The sequence below is a fragment of the Oncorhynchus masou genome, unplaced genomic scaffold (genome assembly GCF_036934945.1).
Source record: "Oncorhynchus masou masou isolate Uvic2021 unplaced genomic scaffold, UVic_Omas_1.1 unplaced_scaffold_38___fragment_6___debris, whole genome shotgun sequence".
Classification (NCBI taxonomy): domain Eukaryota; kingdom Metazoa; phylum Chordata; class Actinopteri; order Salmoniformes; family Salmonidae; genus Oncorhynchus; species Oncorhynchus masou.
The window spans coordinates 1-20,244 of NW_027016545.1; the positions used below are offsets into that span (position 1 = coordinate 1).

At 45.4% G+C, this 20,244-nt stretch overlaps 1 protein-coding gene across 1 annotated transcript in view; it reads right to left on the reverse strand.

The window, feature by feature from the left end:
• Window positions 1-6: 6 nt before the first annotated feature.
• LOC135538718 (RNA-binding protein 33-like) overlaps window positions 7-20,244 on the reverse strand; it is a 47,151-nt gene continuing 26,913 nt past the window's right edge. Inside the window, 12 exon segments of the mRNA XM_064964624.1 lie at window positions 7-691; window positions 869-957; window positions 1,351-1,551; window positions 3,532-3,653; window positions 3,656-3,698; window positions 5,759-6,403; window positions 7,973-8,284; window positions 8,522-8,812; window positions 9,508-9,887; window positions 10,488-10,623; window positions 14,094-14,155; window positions 18,318-18,618. Of these exon segments, the coding sequence (XP_064820696.1) occupies window positions 643-691; window positions 869-957; window positions 1,351-1,551; window positions 3,532-3,653; window positions 3,656-3,698; window positions 5,759-6,403; window positions 7,973-8,284; window positions 8,522-8,812; window positions 9,508-9,887; window positions 10,488-10,623; window positions 14,094-14,155; window positions 18,318-18,618 (2,631 nt within the window). The 3' untranslated portion in view covers window positions 7-642.

Below are 20,244 nucleotides of genomic sequence, written 5' to 3' on the forward strand. Positions count from 1 at the left end.
TGGCAAGCTTCACACCTATTCTACACCCGTTTCTTTCGGTCAAGACCTACATCAGCAGCTTGCCTCGAATCAAAAACACCTGTTCAGAAAATGTGTAAAATCTCCAGGTACAAGTTAAATCTCCTAAACTCTTTTCCCTAATCGTTGATATAGATGGTGTTCACAACTGAGCTGAGGGTGGGGAGCAACCATTATCCAGTGTCAACCACTACTTGTTGTTGTCGTTAGTGCCCGATGCACAAACCTTTTACTCATCTCATCTCAAATTCCTTCTGTCAAAGTTTGAAAAATCACATACTATCCAGCATCTTCCCTTCATGTCTGTCCAAGTGTCCAGACCAGTGACCATAAACATATTTGTCATATGAAACCGGCATTGAAGCTCCCCCTTTACGGAAATTCAAACATGAGCAAAACATGCTGCTTTGTGTTGACGTTTTCCCTCAGTAGATCCGTCAGCAGGCAAGGAGGTCGGGGGTGCTTGTTGTGAGGAGGATGAGGGTGCTGTGTAGGTTCTGTGTGTTCCATAGAGCTGTTGTTACATATAGCTGAAGGATCTGTACACCGGAACCTCCAAGCCACATGAGCGTCAAGCGTGACGTCCTGCACTGGGCACTCGCCGCCACCCTCTACCGCGCGGCTTCAGACATCAATCAGTGACACATCAATATGGGACAAATCTATCATATGCCTGTATGGTTCCAAAAGAAAGATGCATCGATGAGTAAGCGTTCTAATTTGGTGTTAGGTGTAAGCGCTTTTCATAATGATACATTTTGGGAGGTGGGGGCGATGACTACATTTTCAGAGTAGTGACAGAGGATTGTGGGTTTTAAAAAGAGAGAGTGAAACAAAGTGGTTTATTTACCTGTTGAAGCTGACTTGGAAACTCAAGGCATGCTGGGGATTGTGAAATTTGGCAATGGCTTTCCTCTGCTGGGGCAGCATTTTGAACATCTGCGGCAGCATAAGCAGAACAAGGGGAGAGCAGGCGTTTTTAGAACAGAGCAGTTGCTGCTACCCCCGTTGTAAGCTTCTCTCATCCACAAGAGGGAGCAGGGGTGGATGGGGGAGGCAGGTGTGGTTATATTACATTCTGTAGCTAGAGGGTGCTAGCAGACCACAATCGGATCCACATTAGTTAAGAGTCCACCAATATGAGAGGGAGCATAGAAGACGTTCTACCGGTGGAGCAGAGAAGCATGGAGGGAGAGTAGGGTAAGCTTCCCAAATGGCACCCGAGAGTGCTCTACTTCAAAAATATATATATCATTTTTAATTTAAAAGTAGAGCACTCCAGGGTGCCATTTCAGACGCAAACACAGATGGAAACAAGAAAAGAAGGCCTACCTGGATGGGTCCGATTGAGTTGAGCAAGTTCCGGAGCTGCGCGTCGGTGGTGGATGTGGAGAGGCCGTCTATGGACACAGTGCAGGCCTGGCTGTCCTCTGCCACTCTCTGGCTCTGTCTGGTAGGAATCAGGCGCCCCCGGCCCAGCTGACCCGTCCCTCCCGCGGCCCCGCTGGCTCTGCCACACCCCGGGACAACCACCTGCACCAGGCAGGGAGGAAAGAAAAAGGGAGGGGGGAAAGAGAGAGGAAACGGCTTGAACCTCTTATGCAGGTATGTTGTTTTAATTCCACATTCAGCCGAGTGGCAACGAGATGCGTGATATCTACAGTGCATTCAGTAAGTATTCAGACCACTGGACCTTTTCCACAATTACATTAGACTTATTCTAAAATGGATTACATTGAGGAATAAAAACAATCTACACACACAATGACAAAGCAAAAACAGTTTAGAAATCTTAGCAAATTTATAAAGAATAAAAATTAAATATCACATTTACATAAGTATTCAGACCCTTTACTCAGCGATTACAGCCTCAAGCCTTCTTGGGTATGATGCTACAAGCTTGGCACACCTGTATTCTTCTCTGCATATTCTCTCAAGCGCTGTCAGGTAGGACAGGAGTGTCTTTGCACAGCTATTTCCATGTTTTTCCAGAGATGTTTGATTGGGTTCAAGTCAGGGTCCTGTCAGAGTGACGATCGGGTTCTTGGTCACCTCCCTGACCAAGGCCCTTCTCCCCGATTGCTCAGTTAGTCCAGGCGGGCAGCTCTAGGAAGAGTCTTGGTGGTTCCAAACTTCGTCCATTTAAGAATGATGGAGGCCACTGTGGTCTTGGAGACATTCAATGCTGCAGAAATGATTTGGTGCCCTTCCCCAGATCTGTGCCTTGACACAATCCTGTCTCAGAGGTCTACGGACAATTCCTTCGACCTCATGGCTTGTTTTTTTCTCTAACATGCACTGTCAACTATGGGACCTTATACAGACAATCATATCCAATCAATTGAATTTACCACAGGTGGACTCCAATCAAGTTGTAGAAACATCAAGAATGATCAATGGAAACAAGATGCACCTGAGCTCAACTTCAAGTCTCATAGCAAAGGGTCTGAATATTCCTGTTTTTCTTTTTTATAAAGGAGCAAAAATGTCTAAAAACATGATTTCGCTATGTCATTACGGGGTATTGTGTGTAGATTAATGAGGAAAAAAACAATTGAATCAATTTCAGGATAAGGCTGAAACGTAACAAAATGTGGAAAAAGTGAACACACTGTACATTTACGCCCTTTAGCAGTCTTATCCAGAGAGACTTACATCTACCAGGGTCTACTGTTTTTCAGCATGAGAGTGAAAATTCAAAAACCTGCTGTTTTTTCTCCTCCATTTTCTCATAAACGATCTCCAGGCTGGTGCCTTTGCTTGATTGACTTATTATATTTCTACATAGTGTCAACGTCAAAACATGAATGCTGCCTGCTCGCATCTGTTGTATCATCATACGAGAGCGAGGGAGGGAGTGGCGTGTTTGTTCGCCAGCCACCACGGCGGAAAGGGGGAGCGACCCCAGAGTACAAAGAAGGAGCGAGCCAGCCAACCAGGCGTCATGGTGGCTGCCTTTCCCTGTCATGGTGGCTGCCTTTCCCGAGCCAAGAGCGTCCGTCCCGTCCGCCGAGACGGCGGGCTGGTGACAAGCGTGCAGAGAGGCCAGGGGACCCCGTGTAGCAGTCGTGTCACGCCGACTCTCAGCTTGTCAACATCACTACACCTGGCATACTGTCCTGTCTTAAGTTATTACCAGACCTGCTCCAAATGGTACAGCTACTAACAAACGGCAGGGGAACGCCAGAGGCATGAAAAACATAGCGAATAGCAATGTATTAAGAGATGATTTTCTTACATCTATATTTAAAAGATGAAAATTCTAGGTAGCGCTCCTGTCAAAACTACACCTGCCCTTAATATGACAGTACTGGCTGGTGGACCAAAAACACAGTTTCAGGCCCTGGTAAGTAACCCATGTTAGCTCGGCCCTGATTAGAGTCCACCGGTCCCGTCCCAAATGGCACCTCAAATGGCTATGTAGGGAATAAGGTGTCATTTGGGACACAAACACAGTTTTTGTGTGTGTAGTGCTCGTAATGGTGATAGGTGTGAGTAGATATAACAACCTACCCTGTTGCTCATGCCCCCTCTGCCCCCCTGTGTGACCAGGCCCTGTATGGGCAGTCCTCCGGGGGGGCTGGCCAGGGTTACCTTCCTCACTGGGCCCTGGCGGAGCTGGGGGCTGGCCTGGTGGCCTGCTGCTGGATTGGGGCGCTGGCACCACTCACATCTCCTCCCTAGAGTTCACACAGTACAGGGAAAGTAAATAGACTGCAGGGCTGTGGAGTCCTATGGGGTGGGGGGGGGGCACTTTGTTGGAATAGGGTGCCAACGTAGTGCACTATTGCAGGCCATAGAGTGCCATTTGGGGGGCAAACCCTGACCAACAGACTTTCTACTCATTTCTCGGTTTTAACTGTTACACAGTGTGGTCTGGATGGAGTCCTTCGATTGGATCCAAGGGCCTGGCGACGCAGAGAACACAAGACCGATCACGGACATCCAGACATCAAATCAAACATCAAAACGGTTGAAAAAGGTCCTGTTGAAATGCGCCCTTCAGCAATATCTGAAGCCAATCTAGCTTTCCTGTTCTCACACCACAATACCCATGAAGACATTAGCTTTGAGGCGGAGCACTGTGGGCCTCATGCTGAGAATGGATGCAACATGGTTACGCTCTCGTTATTAAATAGTTACAGATAGCTAGGGCTGTACTGGCTACACACATGCACACCCACACGCGGAAAGAGATGAAGGCTGTCTCTTCTCTCCTCCTCCTCTTCTTAATGTGACAGATCAATACGAGGGAGAGAGAGAAAGACCGCAGTGCTATCTGACTTTGACCGGTCTCCTGCCGTCATCCCACAGTAAATGGATTAATCCTCCTATAGAAATCTACAGCTGCTGATTGCACCAATCAGATGCTAAGCTGCATTACACCCGAGTGACACCGGCTTCGCATGTTCCCCGTCCCTTTAACCCACCCAGTCTCCTCCCCACCCCCCTGGCTTTTGTAGCGCATGTTGCATTGTAGGGCCCTATTCTGCCTGATTAAACCCCCCACCCCCCCCTTATCTGCACTGCCTAAGCTATACAAATCCAATTCCCTCAAAAGTGACGACTCTTTCTTACACAGGTATTATGGCGCAGAGCCGCCCTGCTAAGGGAAAGATTAATTGACGCGAGTCGTGGGTTGACGTTTCTATGGCTCACACACCTGAGAGGCGGCTGCTGGATAGAGAGAGGGGAGGGAGGGAGCGAGATAACATTGTCAGGCTGCCGATGACAGCAGAACAATGTGTGGCGGAGGAGAGAGCATCTGGAGAATCTGCTTTTTCAGCACAGCTATGGGCTTCCTCTCTCTCCCTCAGAGATGCGGCAGTTCAGATAGCTAGGAACGGGTTTCTATTAACGTGGCTGACACTCCGTTATCTTCATTTAGGGCGGCAGAGAGAAAGAGAGAGATAGAGAGCCTGCGATGCAGCCTTTACATCCTTATCCTCTGGGATGTGAGCAAAGCAGCTTACTCCAAAATACATCACATCTCACAACTGCCTCATCAACGACAGATACGAATGTTTATACACAAAGCCTTTTCCAATTTACAACCGTGATTAATTCATAATTAAGGCGGCAGTAGTGATTTGAACCAACGAGAATAAGATGATCCAACGCTGACAAAGGAGGGATTTCTGAATCTGGACCGAGTTGGCTCATAACCGTCTTGCCTGTTTTGCACTTAAAGTTCCCCCGTCTAGATCTTTTAAAAACAATATGGGTATGCCTTCAAAAAGGACAGACACCAACCTTTAAGAGCAGTGGTGTCTCAAACACCAATTACATTTAATAGATGTCAGAGAAATGCCAGACAGTTCACATTAATGACTGGTTCCTATTTGCATTTTAAAGCTAAGATGGGTGTGGAAGCGCCTCATCTTCAATACCACCACAAAAAACAAAGGAAATGGGACACTTTATGCATACATCTTGCCAAAATGAGAGCCATATGGCATTCTGAATAGGTTACAAAACATGTGGTCCTAGTGAGTGGGTGACCTTTAAAAGTATCTGGAAATTCTTACGTTGAATTCACATTCAAGGAAACAATAGAGGGTACCGAACGAACCGCAGGACAAAGGCAAAACGAAACAAAGATGCTGTTTATTTAGGATTGCAAAATTCCGGTACATTATCTCCAAATTCCCAGGATTTCCTGTTTATTCCCTCCGGATTCCGGAATTCTGCAACCCTATGTTTGTCAGTCCAAAAGTAAATCGCCAAACCAGGAACTCACCCCTCCTAGAAGCTTGACCACTCTTACTTTCTGTGGAACTTGTGGCCCCGCTCCGTCTCCACTGTTGGCTCGCTGCATCACAGTTCTCTTCACCCCTGATTTAGGCCCCAGAGACTGGGCCTGGCCGGAACCCAGACCCGCCATCGGGACTCCCTGAATGGGCATGTTCCCCATGGGAGGGGCCCCACCTGGTCTGATAGGGTTCAGCTGGGTAACGTTCCTCCTCTGCTGCCCGTGTTGCTGTTGCCACTGGGCCTGCTGGTGAGGGTTGGGACCAGGGCACCCGGGGTCAGTGTTGCTCCCCTGCTGGCCGCCCTGCCAGCCTGGAGCCGGTGCTTGCTCACCCTTGGTCAGGTGGGTCTTGACGTTCTGGCGGAGTGCGGGGGGCGTCTGTGGGGTGCCGCTGGGAGGGAAAGCAGAAGTGCCTTGCTGGGGCTGTTGCGGTTTAGGAGGAAACGGACGTTGCAGCTGTTGTTGTTGTTGTGGGTCACCCTGGCCGTTGATGCGTTCCAGTAGCTCCTTCTTGCGGACGCTGGCCTGCATCTGCCTCCTCATCTCCTTCCTCTTCAGGATCTCTTCCCGGAGACGCTTCTGCTCCTCGATCTTCAGACGGTACTGCCGCGTCTCCTCGTCCTCGTCCGGATCCTACAACAAATCCAACAATATGAGAAACATCAAAGACACAAACTCACAATGTGCTAGTAACACGGGCTTCATTCCCCAATGGAACCCTATTCTCTATATAGTGCACTACTTTTGACCAGAGTCCAATGGGCCCTCAGACTAGTGATGGGGAAAGAAATCGATAGTTTCATATCAGGATATTATTTTTGCAGATATAGTGTATCTTTCTGACAAGTTTGCATTATTATTTCTGCACTAGCTTGCTGTACCTGCACCAAAACTCCAGTGTTTTTCCTTCATAGCTTTCTCTTTTAAAAGAGCCCATTTTGCTTTCAGCACTTTTATTTCCACGATTGATCAAAACTGGTTCTCTCATGGCTCTCTCGTCCCTCTGCAGCACCCTTTTGCACTCAGAACAGTCTCAAATCATTGGGGCATGGACTCTACATGGTGTCAAAAGCATTCTATAAGGATGCTGGCCCATGTTGACTCCAGTGCTTCCCACAGTTGTGTCAAGTTGGCTGGATGTCCTTTGTGTGGTGGTCTATTCTTGACACACACAGGAAACTGTTGAGCGAGGAAAAACCCAGCAGCGTTTCAGTTCTTGACACACTCAAACCTGTACGCCTGGCACCTAACACCATACCCCGTTCAAAAGGCACTTAGATCTTTGTCTTGCCCATTCACCCTCTGAATGGCACACAATCCCATGTCTCAAGGATTTAAAAGATGCATCTGTAACCGATCACCTCCCCTTCATCAACACTGACTGAAGTGGATTTAACAGGTGACATCAATAAGGGATCATAACTTTCATCTGATCATTCTGTCATGGAAAGAGTAGGTGTTCCTAATGTTTTGTACACTCAGTGAATACATAGAATCGTGATAATAGCAATACATAATCGTATTGTGAGGCCCCTGGCAATTCCCAGCCCTACCTCACACTATTCCCATTATAGTGCACTACTTCTCACCAGCGCTCGTTAAAAGCAGTGCACTATAGGGAATAGGGTGCCATTTCAGACGCACAACAGAGTTACAGTGTTTACCATTGGAACCGTCTAAATTGGTGTGACATTCACAGTAGCAATGAAAAGCGATACCCCAGAGAAATACACTACGATGGTATTGATTCCTTTTCTAATGGACTCCTCTGAACGAGTCTCATCTCATTTCTAACCTTCTGATTGGGCCATTAAATAAATAGAACGACCCCACTTAGGATCACGGCGGGCTTCGCTCGGCTTATCTCAGGTTACTGAATTTTACAGGCACACTGTCTGTCAAAATAATAAAGCATTCTCAAATTAGCTCCATGCCTTGAATATGTGATAACAGAGAATGATTCAAATAAAACCTAAAGGCCATTTTCTAAATTCTTTCTATATTGCAAATGAGTCGCACATGGAAATAACAGCCGTTTCAAGTGGTTTTCCCGTTTTGGCCACAACACTGTTTCATTTAGACACTCCTTTTAGGTGCATCTGAAATGGCATCTTATTTCCTACATAGTACACTACTTTTGCCCAGAGCTTTATTACATTATATAGGGAATAGGGTGCCATTTACATGTGGTGCAGAACTGACCTGTACTGCTGTGTTTGGCCGAGTGCTTGTGGAATCCCTGCGAACCACCGTTCTTCCAAGTGGCCCAGGTAGCTGTGCTGCAGCCTTGTTGGCAGCAGCAGGCTGGGCTTTTCCTCTGCCACCGCCGGGTACCGGCCGAGGGTTCAGGCCCGGTCGCGCCCCTCCTTGCATTGCCCTGGCAACGGGCCTGACGTTGGAGGCGTTTGGCGCAGAGGCCGGGCGGACGTTGTTCGCGTTTTGGTTGCCAGGTGCCACGGGGAGCTCGCGGAGGTTGCTGTTGCGCTGGGGAATGAGTTTGGGGGCAGGGGGGCTCTGTGGAAAGGGGAGGGATGATTTGTATTGACATTTGCTTGATATGCGTAGCCTATATAACCAATGTGATTTTCTTTTTGTGCCCGTTTGGGTTTTTGATTGAAAGTAAAGCATGTCAATTCATTCAAAAAATGTTTGGAACTTGCCATAAACCCAAACAGTCCTATGACCGATTGTGAGCACAATCATTTCACAATTCTGAAACAAAAAGGGAAAAACTAAAACGAGGCTCCTCACCATCCTCGGCCTGATGGGGGCGTTACGCTGCTGGAAGTTCTGGGGGCGGGGCCCGCTAGGGTGCATCTGTCTGGGGCTGCCGTGCTGCTGCTGGTGGAAGGGGGGCTGGCCCTGCCCGCCGCGGTGCATCATGGGGCCTTGCCGCTGCTCGTTGTGATGGGGGTGAGAGTGGTGCTGGAGAGGCGGCTGAGACAGGTCCTGTCTGTGGTGCTGCTGATGTTGTTGCTGATGGGATAGAGGCAAGTCATGATGCTGGAGCTGCGAGTGGAGAAGGCCGTGCTGCATCAAGCCCTAGTTTTAATTTAAAAACAAAAAAAAGACAAAGCGGGCAGAATGAGTGAGTTTAAATTTGACATGGTCTTAAGACGTACAGTTTTGACAAATAATTTGAACATGGGAAAAAGCCACAGTTCTGAATTGTCGTATGCACACGATTCAAGCTTCAAGGAGAAACTGTTACATGCATTTGATTAACCTCCAATCGGTGTCCTCATATAGCCGCAGTAGAACTACGAGTCGTACACTAGAGGGCACTCTTGTCTGTGGCTCACCATACATACCACATGGGAGGGAGGTCTCAGAAATACGAACAGTTTTTATGACTGCTTCACTAACAGGGAATATTCAACGAGCTTGACTTATTTATGAGATCATTACTCGGGTTTCCAACATTTTAATAATCCAGAGAAAACTGGGTGAAATACACGATTGGTTTATAAAATAAGAAAAGGCCCATATTTCACATTTGACATGCATCTCAACAGGTACGGAATAATTACGGATAGTGAAGAAGCTTGGAAAAAGCCAGAGTTTACAATACAAACTGAACAGATTCCCTTCCATGCAGAGTAAATACTAAACAAACGAATTAACAAATAGATAACATTCCCATTTGTGGACCAACGCTTAAATCATTCCGCACGCCTCTTGCACAGGCAGAGTGCAGGCCACCACCACACATGTTAATTGGTAGTAGATTCACTTACTCTCATCCGTACCTGCATCCCAAACTGGAGCTGCTGTGAGGGGAACGGCCCGGGAGTCCCCTGCTGCTGGGGGAAGCCGGGCTGACGGTGGCCCATGAAGAGCCTGGTGTTAGTGGGTCCGCTGTGCCCAGTCAGGCTGGCCATGCCCTGGTGGCTCTGGGCGTGGCCCTGGGGAGGCAGGTTAGGTCTGGGGGGCTCTCTCTGGAACATCCCTAGCTGGCCCCCTGGACCCTGGCCTGGTTGGTTGAACCCCCCTGGGCTTGGCTGGTTGAAGGCCATGTGGCCCTGGCTGGAGAGCTGGTGGTTATTACTGTTCATGAGCAAGCTGGGGTTCTGGTGATCGAACATGAGCAGCTGCTGCCCTGGGAACCGCCCTGGCTCTATAGAACAGGAGGGGAAATAGGAGGGGGGAAAGAACCACAACTGAGACTTCAAGTTGTTTGTCCCATCTCCACTCACTTTCAATACATCAGACAGCGACTGCCAATACATAGGCTTACATTTATTTTAACAGAACACGACACAAATATTTGATGGTATTCTCATTCCACATAAGCAGTAAATGGAGAAGTGATACGCATGTACATTAGGAGCCCCGACTCATTTCTAATGCATGCATGAGCACATACATAACATTAATTGAGTTAATGGAACTCTGCAATTACCCTTGCAGTGTACCCTGTAGGTGTACTGCTAGGGGTTAATGCCCAGAAGGGTTAGATATGCTAAGAGAGAAGACGTAATCCCTTAAAGGTAGGGAATGAGGCATGGGTGGGTGGTGAGTTGGGTGTGTGGGACTAGGTAAGGAGGGCTACGTCCCAAATGGCACACTGTTCCTTATGTGGTGCACTACTTCTGACCAGAGCTCCCTGGTCCAAATTAGTGCACCATGTAGGGAATAGGGTGCCATTAGGGACAACAAAAAAAGTGCGCTAAGAAGGGAATAAGGTGCCGTTTGGGACGCAGGGCTGTGGTCTCACCCCCGATGAAGAAGGGCTCTCTGTCCTGGGGGGTGGGGGGAGGCTGGTTCCTCCAGGGCTCCATGTGATGGGGGGGCCTCTGGGGCGGCTGGCCGAAATTACCCGGCACGTGCTGTTGCTGGAAGTCCCCTGGTCGCTGTGATGGGGGGAGGGGAGCACACAAAAACGCTCATGCATTTAATTCCACATTGGGAACCACTGTAATCACAAACTAATTAACAACCCCCCCCCACCCAAATGGACATTTCGGGTAATAATATTATACTAGAAAGGGAGTGAGTGCTCAAAATGTAATGGCTAGGATTATTCTCATTAGGCACGATGTTGACTTGCGTGAAATGTATATTTGTGCACACAAATATTCAGAGAAAATACCATTGAGAATAAACCCCTATAACTCACTAGAGTAGTCATTGGATCATAGCAACATGACAGAATCTGCCATTTTGGTCAGAAAAACGGCCATTTGAGAAACGGTCCCAATATCGTATGAAACAATGTGAATTACAGGATCGCTATTATAAACCTGCACTAGCGCCAACATATAAACTTTGTTGACGTGACCTGCTCGCGTTCCGGGAACAAGGATGGCAAAGCATTTTGGGCTTGGGTTAAATCAGTACTAATTTCTTTGTTCCAGCCACTCATTTTGTATGTACAACAGCTTTCCACACAGCACACAATCCCCCCCACCATGCTGCGTCTAATCTACCTTCAAGGAAAAGCAGCAGATAACGATCCCCTAATCCCTCCTTGGAATAAGAAGCCCCCCTTACAGCCCGTCTCTCCTTTATCCTCTTAAACATCAGTCTCTGTTGAAAAATTAACCTTCAACTCAACATGTGGCACTTCAACAAATGCGGTGCTTAGACCTCCCTCCCTCCTTGCCGCTTTATAAATGACTTAAGATGCTATCTAAGCTTAATCCATCCTGATTCGCCGGTAGACTGACAGCATTTAGAGAGGGATCGAGGGGTGTTTTTGAATGCTGGACTGGAGAAAGTCGCCAAAGTTGCTTAACAGAAAGTTAATCAACGGGGCTTAACGAAGCAGAGGAGGAGAGGGAACAGATCACATTGTTCGTTTGGACGGTAAAGCTCTGTTGCAAAGGTCAATCCGGTATACACAATGGAGGCTCGGGTGTATACATAATACCTCTGGAAGTTTGTATGAATTTGATAACGCGGCTCATCCTCTGAGTGTTAATCCTCGATAAACAGGCTGAGAGGTGCTCAATGTGTAACTGATGCTGCAGATATCCCCCTCGGAAAGAGAAGAGGGCTAGCTAAGACAAATGTCATACAATGGACCGGGCCAAATGTCAAACCATTCAATGAGAAATGGAAACGAAGAGGATTAGAAGTGACATTTCTTTTGGTTGTTCCCTCTTTGGACATAGTGTTTTGTACAAATTGCATATTGTTGCCACTGATGAGGGAGGGATTTCACCTTTCTAAGGACAATGGTACTGTTGACCAATGAGTCTGAAAGACATGTTAGATAAGTGCCTCTACCGTCGGACAGAAAATGTTCCCGATGGGACTTCTATGTCATCGTTTAAAGTTCTTTGTAGCTTGGACAATGTGGAACCAAGGCTACTTTCATGTTTTCCATAGCTAACCTGATGATATTACAATGTATTCATATTTTAAATAAAATGGCTAAATATAATGATACTTTCACCTAGGAGTTTTTTCAGCAGCGGTGGCAAAGTTAGCATGAGGTGGTGTGATAGTGGGCATGGCCAATTGCATGGTCTCCGACCAAAGATTTTAAAGGCTATCCTCTTTGGCTGCTTTAAAGTAAATTTCCTGCAATTCTACACATTTGGCCATGGCTTATGGCGTTTTATGTTATCCGAGTGACTAAAACATAACAAAATCAATGGAGGCCCCCATGTCATGACATTTTTATTTTATATTCTCTGAATAGTTTTTATTGCCGATCATTAGTTCTCAAAGATATATAGCTCCTTTATCTTTTCTATATACTTTATATCTGGTTTTAGTTTTACCATAGCAATTTTTTTATTAAAATGTTTTTATTGGAGTGGCTACAACGATTTAGAAGCGGCGGCCAGCCACTGCTAAATTAATATATGGTACGGCACCACCAAGCACTTGCTATAATGGATACCATTTCAACTACATGCAAATTACAAAAACATAAAAATATATTACTGACTAGCAGTTTTTTCTTCATTATAGCACCCGAATGAGCTCTTAATTGGAACCCCTGGTTAACAATATTGTTCATATAACGATATTACAGATTATTACAGGGGCATAATCTCATGATCTCCGCCACCTCCTTGAACAATTATGTTTGATAATATATGATAATCATCTGTAATCTGGTGCCCAGTCGTACATGGATATTGCAGGTCTTTTTGTCACATGTATTTCAAAATCACATCTGTGGCAACAGCAGCCTAAAAGTGATTGACAGCTGGGGAAGCCAACACTATGCTTGGCGTCAGCTTAGCCTCTCCCTCAAACTCTGACAAAAGTGTAAAACAGCTGCTACACACACTGAAGCACTCTCTCTGCTATCAATGTCCACCGCCATCACAGACTGATGGAAACTGGCACTGGAAAATTGAAATGGAGAGGAGACGAGGAAGACTGAATAAAATGTAGGCAATTTCCAAATAACAGACTAACGCGAGACCCTGGCTCATTTGTAAAGCTTTTGCCAAATGCAATTGGACGCAACCATTTTCAAATGTTGAAGCTGATTTGCATAAATCCATATAAAACACTCTTCCCCGGAAGGTGTCAGTCAGCACCAGCTCCACCTGATGCCTGGGCATCATTAGCTGGGAGAACTGAGTCGGCATCCCAAATGGCACCCTATACCCTACATAGTGCACTACTTTTGACCAGAGCACTAGGGAATAGGGTTCTATTTGGGATGCAGTTGAGAGTCATATTTGGCTGCCTAGCCAATCCACTTCCCCCACAATGTTTGTAATCACTTTAAAAAAGCATTCCTTTCCTGTTATCTCTGTAATGGCTTCTAGTTTACTCTGAGGCTCTTCAATGACTCCATATTCCTTTCTTTGACTACCTGACTATCTTTTTAGCCTGAGTATGAAACAAAAACTGTGTTTTGGGCATGTTTTACCCATTCAAACTGCCTTCTAAAAGGACTCTTCTGCTTTGGGACAAACTTGTCCTAAAAAGTGGTATTTTCACTGGTGAATAAAAAGTGGTATTTTCACTGGCGGTGGTAGGGTTTATCCCGGCTGCATGCCAAATGGTACCCTATGCCCATTGGGCTCTGGTCAGATGGAGTGCACTATGTAGGGAATAAGGTTCAATTTGGGAGGCAGCCCTGATTTCAGGATTTCATTATGATGCCAACCTCAGAGTCTGAGCCCTAGCGCATCCATGAAGAGTGCAAACTAAACTAAGCCTGCCACCATAGCCACTGCCTAAAGCCCCTATCAACCATTACCAGTTGTGCAGACAGACTTGGTATCAGAATTTACAGATTCGCGCTAACAGTATTTGGACCCGAGTGGGCATCTAATTGCCATAATGACATTTCTCTCACAAAAAGGTCCACACTGTTAACGGAGACGGGGGAGCAGCTGCTACTCACAGGGAACCTCTGAGGACCCACAGCAGGTCTGGGCTGGCTCTGGGCAGGAGGCAGCAAGGGCACTGCAGACAGAGAAAGATGTAGAAGATTGGGGGTCGAGAAAGAAATGGGAATAGGAAGAGAGAACGAGTGTGGGGAGAAAGAGAGGCAGTCCATTAGACACCCCTTTGTGAGCTGTTACATAGGCACGTTTTAAGCCTCACACATCGCACCGAATGTGGATCTAGCATTCGTCTGAGAACTGTTTTTATATTTCAAATGGGCTCCCACTTTTACCCATCTGGACAGAGGCAAAAAGGAATTAAAGAATGAATATAGTAAAAGCATGCGGTTGTAGTTCTCTTAAAGGACCACAGGTTAAGGTAGATTTGGCTCTGAGGCCACTTCATCATACAGTATTAGCTAGGCTTTTTGACTTCAGAAAATATTACATGCATCTTCAATTCATAATCAGTTTGTTGTAACTGGCAATGGGGATTAATTTAACTGCAGAAATGGTAAAGGACAGTACGTTGTATATACAGAGCATTTGGAAAGTATTCAGACCCTGTTCCCTTTCGTTACATTACAGCCTTATTCTAAAATGGATAGGGGGCAGTATTTTCACATCCGGATGAAAAGTGTGCCCAAAGTAAACTGCCTTCTACTCAGGCCCAGAAGCTAGGATATGCATATAATTAGTAGATTTGGGTAGAAAACACTGAAGTTTCTACAACTGTTAGAATAATGTCTGTGAGTATAACACAGGGGGAAAAATTGAGGTCACTGTTTTCCAATGGTTTTCTATGGGAGACCTGGGGCCCCAGATTGCAGTTCCTATGGCTTCCACTAGATGTCAGTCTTTGGAAATTGTTTGATGTTTTTCTTTTGAGAAATGAAGAAGTAGGGCTGTTCTTTGTAGGTGTCACTCTGAAGGGCTTTAGTCTTTGGTTGTGCGTGAACTGGAGCACGCTTCACATTGTTTTTGTCCGGTATTGGAAACAGTTTATTCCGTCTTAAATTTGATCGTTTATTTACATTTTAGGATACCGGAGGTTGGGATTAGGAACGTGGTTTGAAATGTTTGGACTAATTTTACATTTAATTTATTAGATACTTTGTAGTCATGTTGGAGCCGGTGTATTTCTGAATAAAACGTGCCAAATAAATGGACAATTTGGGGATATAAAGAAGGAATTTATCGAACAAAATGACCATTCACTGTCACAGACATTTGAGATACCTTTGAAGATCTTTTTGCTAAGGCATTTATTATATGGCTAATTCTGACTTTTGTGTCACACCTGCCTGGTTGAAAAATTATTTTCATGTGTTTGTATGCGGGGCGCTGTCCTCAGATAATCGCATGGTTTGCTTTCGCCGTAAAGCCCTTTTGAAATCTGATACAGCAGCTGGATGAACCTCTTGAAACTATTTTTTCATTTTTGGAAAAAAAACATTTTGAAAGTAAACGGGCTATTTTTCAGGACCAGATAATAGAATATGCATATAATTGACAGCTTAGAATAGAAAACACTAAAGTTTCCAAAACTGTAAAAATATTGTCTGTGAGTATAACAGAACTGATCAGGAAGTGACTCTTATTTAGAAACCTCTGCGTTCCTATGCGTCCCTATTGAGCAGTGAAAGGGATATCAACCAGATTCCTTTTTCAATGGCTTCCCTAATGTGTCTAGTGTCACAAGACATAGTTTCAGGCTTTTATTTTGAAAAATGAGCGTGAGCGACAACATTGCGTCAGTGGTCAGCTGGTGGCTCTCAGAGTGATATGTGCGTAATAGACAAATGTGGCCATCGTTTATCTCGCTCCTACTAAGAAGCCAACTGACCCGGTTGATATATTATCTAAAAGATATTTGAAAAACACCTTGAGGATTGATTCTAAAAAACGTTTGCCATGTTTCTGTCGATATTATGGATCTAATTTGGAATATTTTTCTGCGTTGTCGTGACTTCAATATCCGATCGATTTCTCAGCCAAACATGAAGAACGGAGCTATTTCGGCTACAAAAATAATCTTTATGGAAAAAAGGAACATTTGTTATCTAACTGGGAGTCTCGAGTGAAAACATCCGAAGCTCAAAGGTAAACTATTTAATTTGATTGCTTTTCTGATTTTCGTGACCAAGCTGCCTGCTGCTAGCTAGGCATAATGCTATGCTAGGCTATCGATAAACTTACACAAATGCTTGCCTTGCTTTGGCTGTAAAGCATAATTTCAAAATCTGAGATGACAGGGTGATTAACAAAAGGCTAAGCTGTGTTTCAATATATTTCACTTGTGATTTCATGAATATGAATATTTTCTAGTAATATTTTGTGTCTGTTGCGTTATGCTAATTAGTGTCAGTTGATGACAATTCTCCCGGATCCGGGAGCGGTAGTTTCAAGAGGTTAAGCTTTATTTTGATGTATTACACTTATATTTTAGTGAAGGGTGAACATTGATATTTCTGTAGTTTGAATTTGGCAAAAAAATCAATCCCGCTAACGGGATTCGAGCAGGATTCGCGCTTAAGGGATCCATAAGATGTTAAATATTTTTTTCCCCTCATCAATCTACACACCATAACGACAAAAGGGAAACAGGTTCAGACATTTTTGCAAATGCATTAAACCTAAAAAACAGAAATAACTAATTTACATAAGTATTCAGACCCTTTGCTATGAGTCTCGAAATTGAGAATTGATTGTTCCCATTGATCATCCTTGAGCTGTATCTACAACGAAGTCCACTTGTGGTAAATTCAATTGATTGAACATGATTTGGAAAGGCACACGCCTGTCTATATAAGGTCCCACAGTTGACAGTGCATGTCAGAACAAAAGCCAAGCCATGAGCCCCCGAGACAGGATTGGGGAAGGGTACCAAAAAATGTCTTCAGCATTGAAGGTCCCCAAGAACACAATGGCCATCACCATTCATAAATGAAAGTGGTTTGGAGCCACCAAGACACTTCCCAGAGCTGGTCGCCCAGAGAAACTGGGGGAAAAGGGACTTGATCAGGGAGGTGACCAAGAACCTGATGGTCACTGAAAGAGCTCCAGAGTTCCTCTGTGGAGATGGTAGAACCATCCAGAAGAACAACCATCTCTGCAGCACTCAGTCAGGCCTTTATGGTAGTGTGGCCAGACGGAAGCCAGGCCTCATTAAAAGGCACATGATAGCCTGCCATAAAGGTGCCTAAAGGACTCGCAGACAATAAGAAACAAGATTATCTGGTCTGATGAAACCAAGATTGAACTCTTTGGCCTGAATGACAAGCGTCACGTCTGGAGGAAACTTGGCACCATCCCTACGGTGAAGCATGGTGGTGGCAGCATCATGCTGTAGGGATGTTTTTAAGCGGCAGGTGACTGGGAGACTCGTCGGGATCAAGGGAAACATGAACGGAGTAAAGTAGAAAGAGATCCTTGATGAAAATCGCTCTGGGGTAGGTTAGGACCTTAGACTGGGATGATGGTTCACCTTCCAACAGGATTATGACCCTAAGCACACAGCCAAGACAAAGCAGGAGCGGCTTTGGGAAAAATCTCTGAATGTACACATCTGGACAGAGGCAAAAAGGAACTAAAGAACGAGGCTGTAATCACTGCCAAAGGTGCTTCAACAAAGTACTGAGTAAAGTGTCTAAATACTTATGTAAATGTGATTTTTATTTGTCATTATGGGGTAGTGTGTGTAGATTGAGGGGGGGGGAACGATGTAATCCATTTTAGAATAAGGCTTTAACGTAACAAAATGTATAAAAAGTCAAGGGGCCTAAATGCACTGTATGGGTTCAGAGACATTTGCCAACCTCTTTAAAACACTCCCGTTATCCTGTCCCCCTCCACCCACCCACCCACACTTCAATGGCAGTCCAACAGATTGAGGAATGGAGATGCTGCCAAAAAAAAAATATTACTGGCTTTGAGAAGTGTCCATATGTCATTCAACCCAAACATGACACTTTTCAAAGCAGTGCACTGATAACTGCCAACAGAATTGGATCTTATGCCTTCACCTAAGTTGCAAATACTCAAAACATTCAACAGAAGAGGCACTATCATTACAATAAGTCAGAAGCCAATGAAAGGGGACCAGGTGTGCATATCAAATAGCACCTTCATTCCCTATATAAAGCACTACACTGACCAGGGCCAACAGTAGTGCATTATCTAGGGAATGGGGTGCTATTTGGCCCTGCAAACATGCGGAGCAGCCCAAAGTACAGACCTACCTTGTGCAGGGGAGGATGCAGGGCCCCTGAAATGGGGGTTGATGTGGATGTTCTTGGGCTGCTGCTGCTGCTGTTGCTGTTGGTGGTTGTGTGAGGGAGGGGGACTCATCATGCGGTGTGGTGGGTCCGTCTGGGGCCTGACTGGTGCCCCGCGTTGGGCCATGTGCAGGGGGAGGAGGGGCTGTAGGGCCAGCGGGCCGCCGCTGTGCTCCTGGAAGGAGGGCCCTCGAGGGCCACCCTGACGATGGTGCTGCTGAAGATGATGACGTGGGTGAGGGGGAGTCATTCTTGAGGGAGACCGCTAATTGGAGGTAACGGGAGTGATGAAGAGGGAGAGTGATGGAGAGAGGGAAGACCGACAAGTCAGAGATGTCGTGTAACATATATATAGCCTATCACAGTAAATGAGTATGTATCAAGAAAAAGGTCCACCACCCACAGGACATCCAGCCAACTTGACAACTGTGGGACGCATTAAGTCAACATGTGCCAGCATCCCTGTAGAATGCTAGACAACTTGTAGAGGCCATGCCCCAACAAATTAAAAATGTTCTGATGTTAAAAGTGGGTGAAACTCAATATTAAGAAGTTGTTCCTAATGTTTTGTACAAACAATGCAACAAAAATAATAATCCAAACAGTACAAATAAAATAATGTGTTAGTGTGTCCCCTCACAGTCCCCCTCGTTCCACAAGTTATTTTGTAATATTTTCTTTTTAAAGGTAATTTGGCTTGAGTAATTAGAGATGGGAGCAACAATTTCAAAGATTTTACTGAGTTACATATAAATTAAATGTAGTTATATTGAAATAAATTCATTAGGCCCTAATCTATGGATTCAATCCGAATCCACTCTTCAATGCCGATGCAAAGTTGCTGGATATTGACCGGAATTAGAGAATTCTGTCGTACACGTCGATCCAGAGCATCCCAAACATGCTCGACGGGTGACATGTCTGCTGAGTATGCAGGCCATGGAAGAACTGGGACATTTTTGGCTTCCAGGAAGTGTACATATCCTTGCCACATGGGGCTATACATTATCAAACAAACATGAGGTGATGGCGTTGGATGAATGGCATGATAATGGGCGCCAGGATCTCATCACGGTATCTTTGCATTCAAATTGTCATTGATAAAATACAAATGTGTTTGTTTTCCATAGCTTATGTCTGCCCATACCATTGCCCCATGGTGGCGGTGAGGTTCTGTTCACAACATTGACATCAGCAAACCTCTCACCCACACGACGCCATACTGATATTTACAGTTGAAACCGGGATTCATCAGCGGCCATCGAAGGTGAGCATTTGCCCACTGAAGTCCGTTACAATGCCGAACTGCTGTCAGGTCAAGACCCCCTGGTACGGTTTGTGAAAGTTTGTGCAGAAATTATTTGGTCGTGCAAACCCACAGTTTCATCAGCTGTCCGGGTGGCTGGTCTCAGACGATCCCGCAGGTGAAGAAGCCGGATGTGGAAGTCCTGGGATGGTGTGGTTAAACGTGGTCTGCAGTTATGAGGCTGGTTGGACTTACTGCCAAATTCTCTAAAAACGCAGTTGGACGGGGTTTATAGCAGAGAAATTAACATAACATTTTCTGGAAACAGGTGTGGTGGACAATCCTGCAGTCAGCATGCCAATTGCAAGCTCCCTCAAAGGCTTGAGAGATCTGTGGCATTGTGTTGTGACAAAACTACACATTTTAGAATGGCTTTTTATTGTCCCCAACACATGGTGCACCTGTGTAGTAATAATAATGCTGTTTAATCAGCTTTTTGATATGCCACACTTGTCAGGTGGATTATCTTGGCAAACGAGAAATGCTCATCAACAGGGATGTAAACAAATTTCTGCACAAAATTTGAGAGAAATAAGCTTGTTGTGAGTGTATGGAACATTTATTTTATTTAATCTCATGAAACCA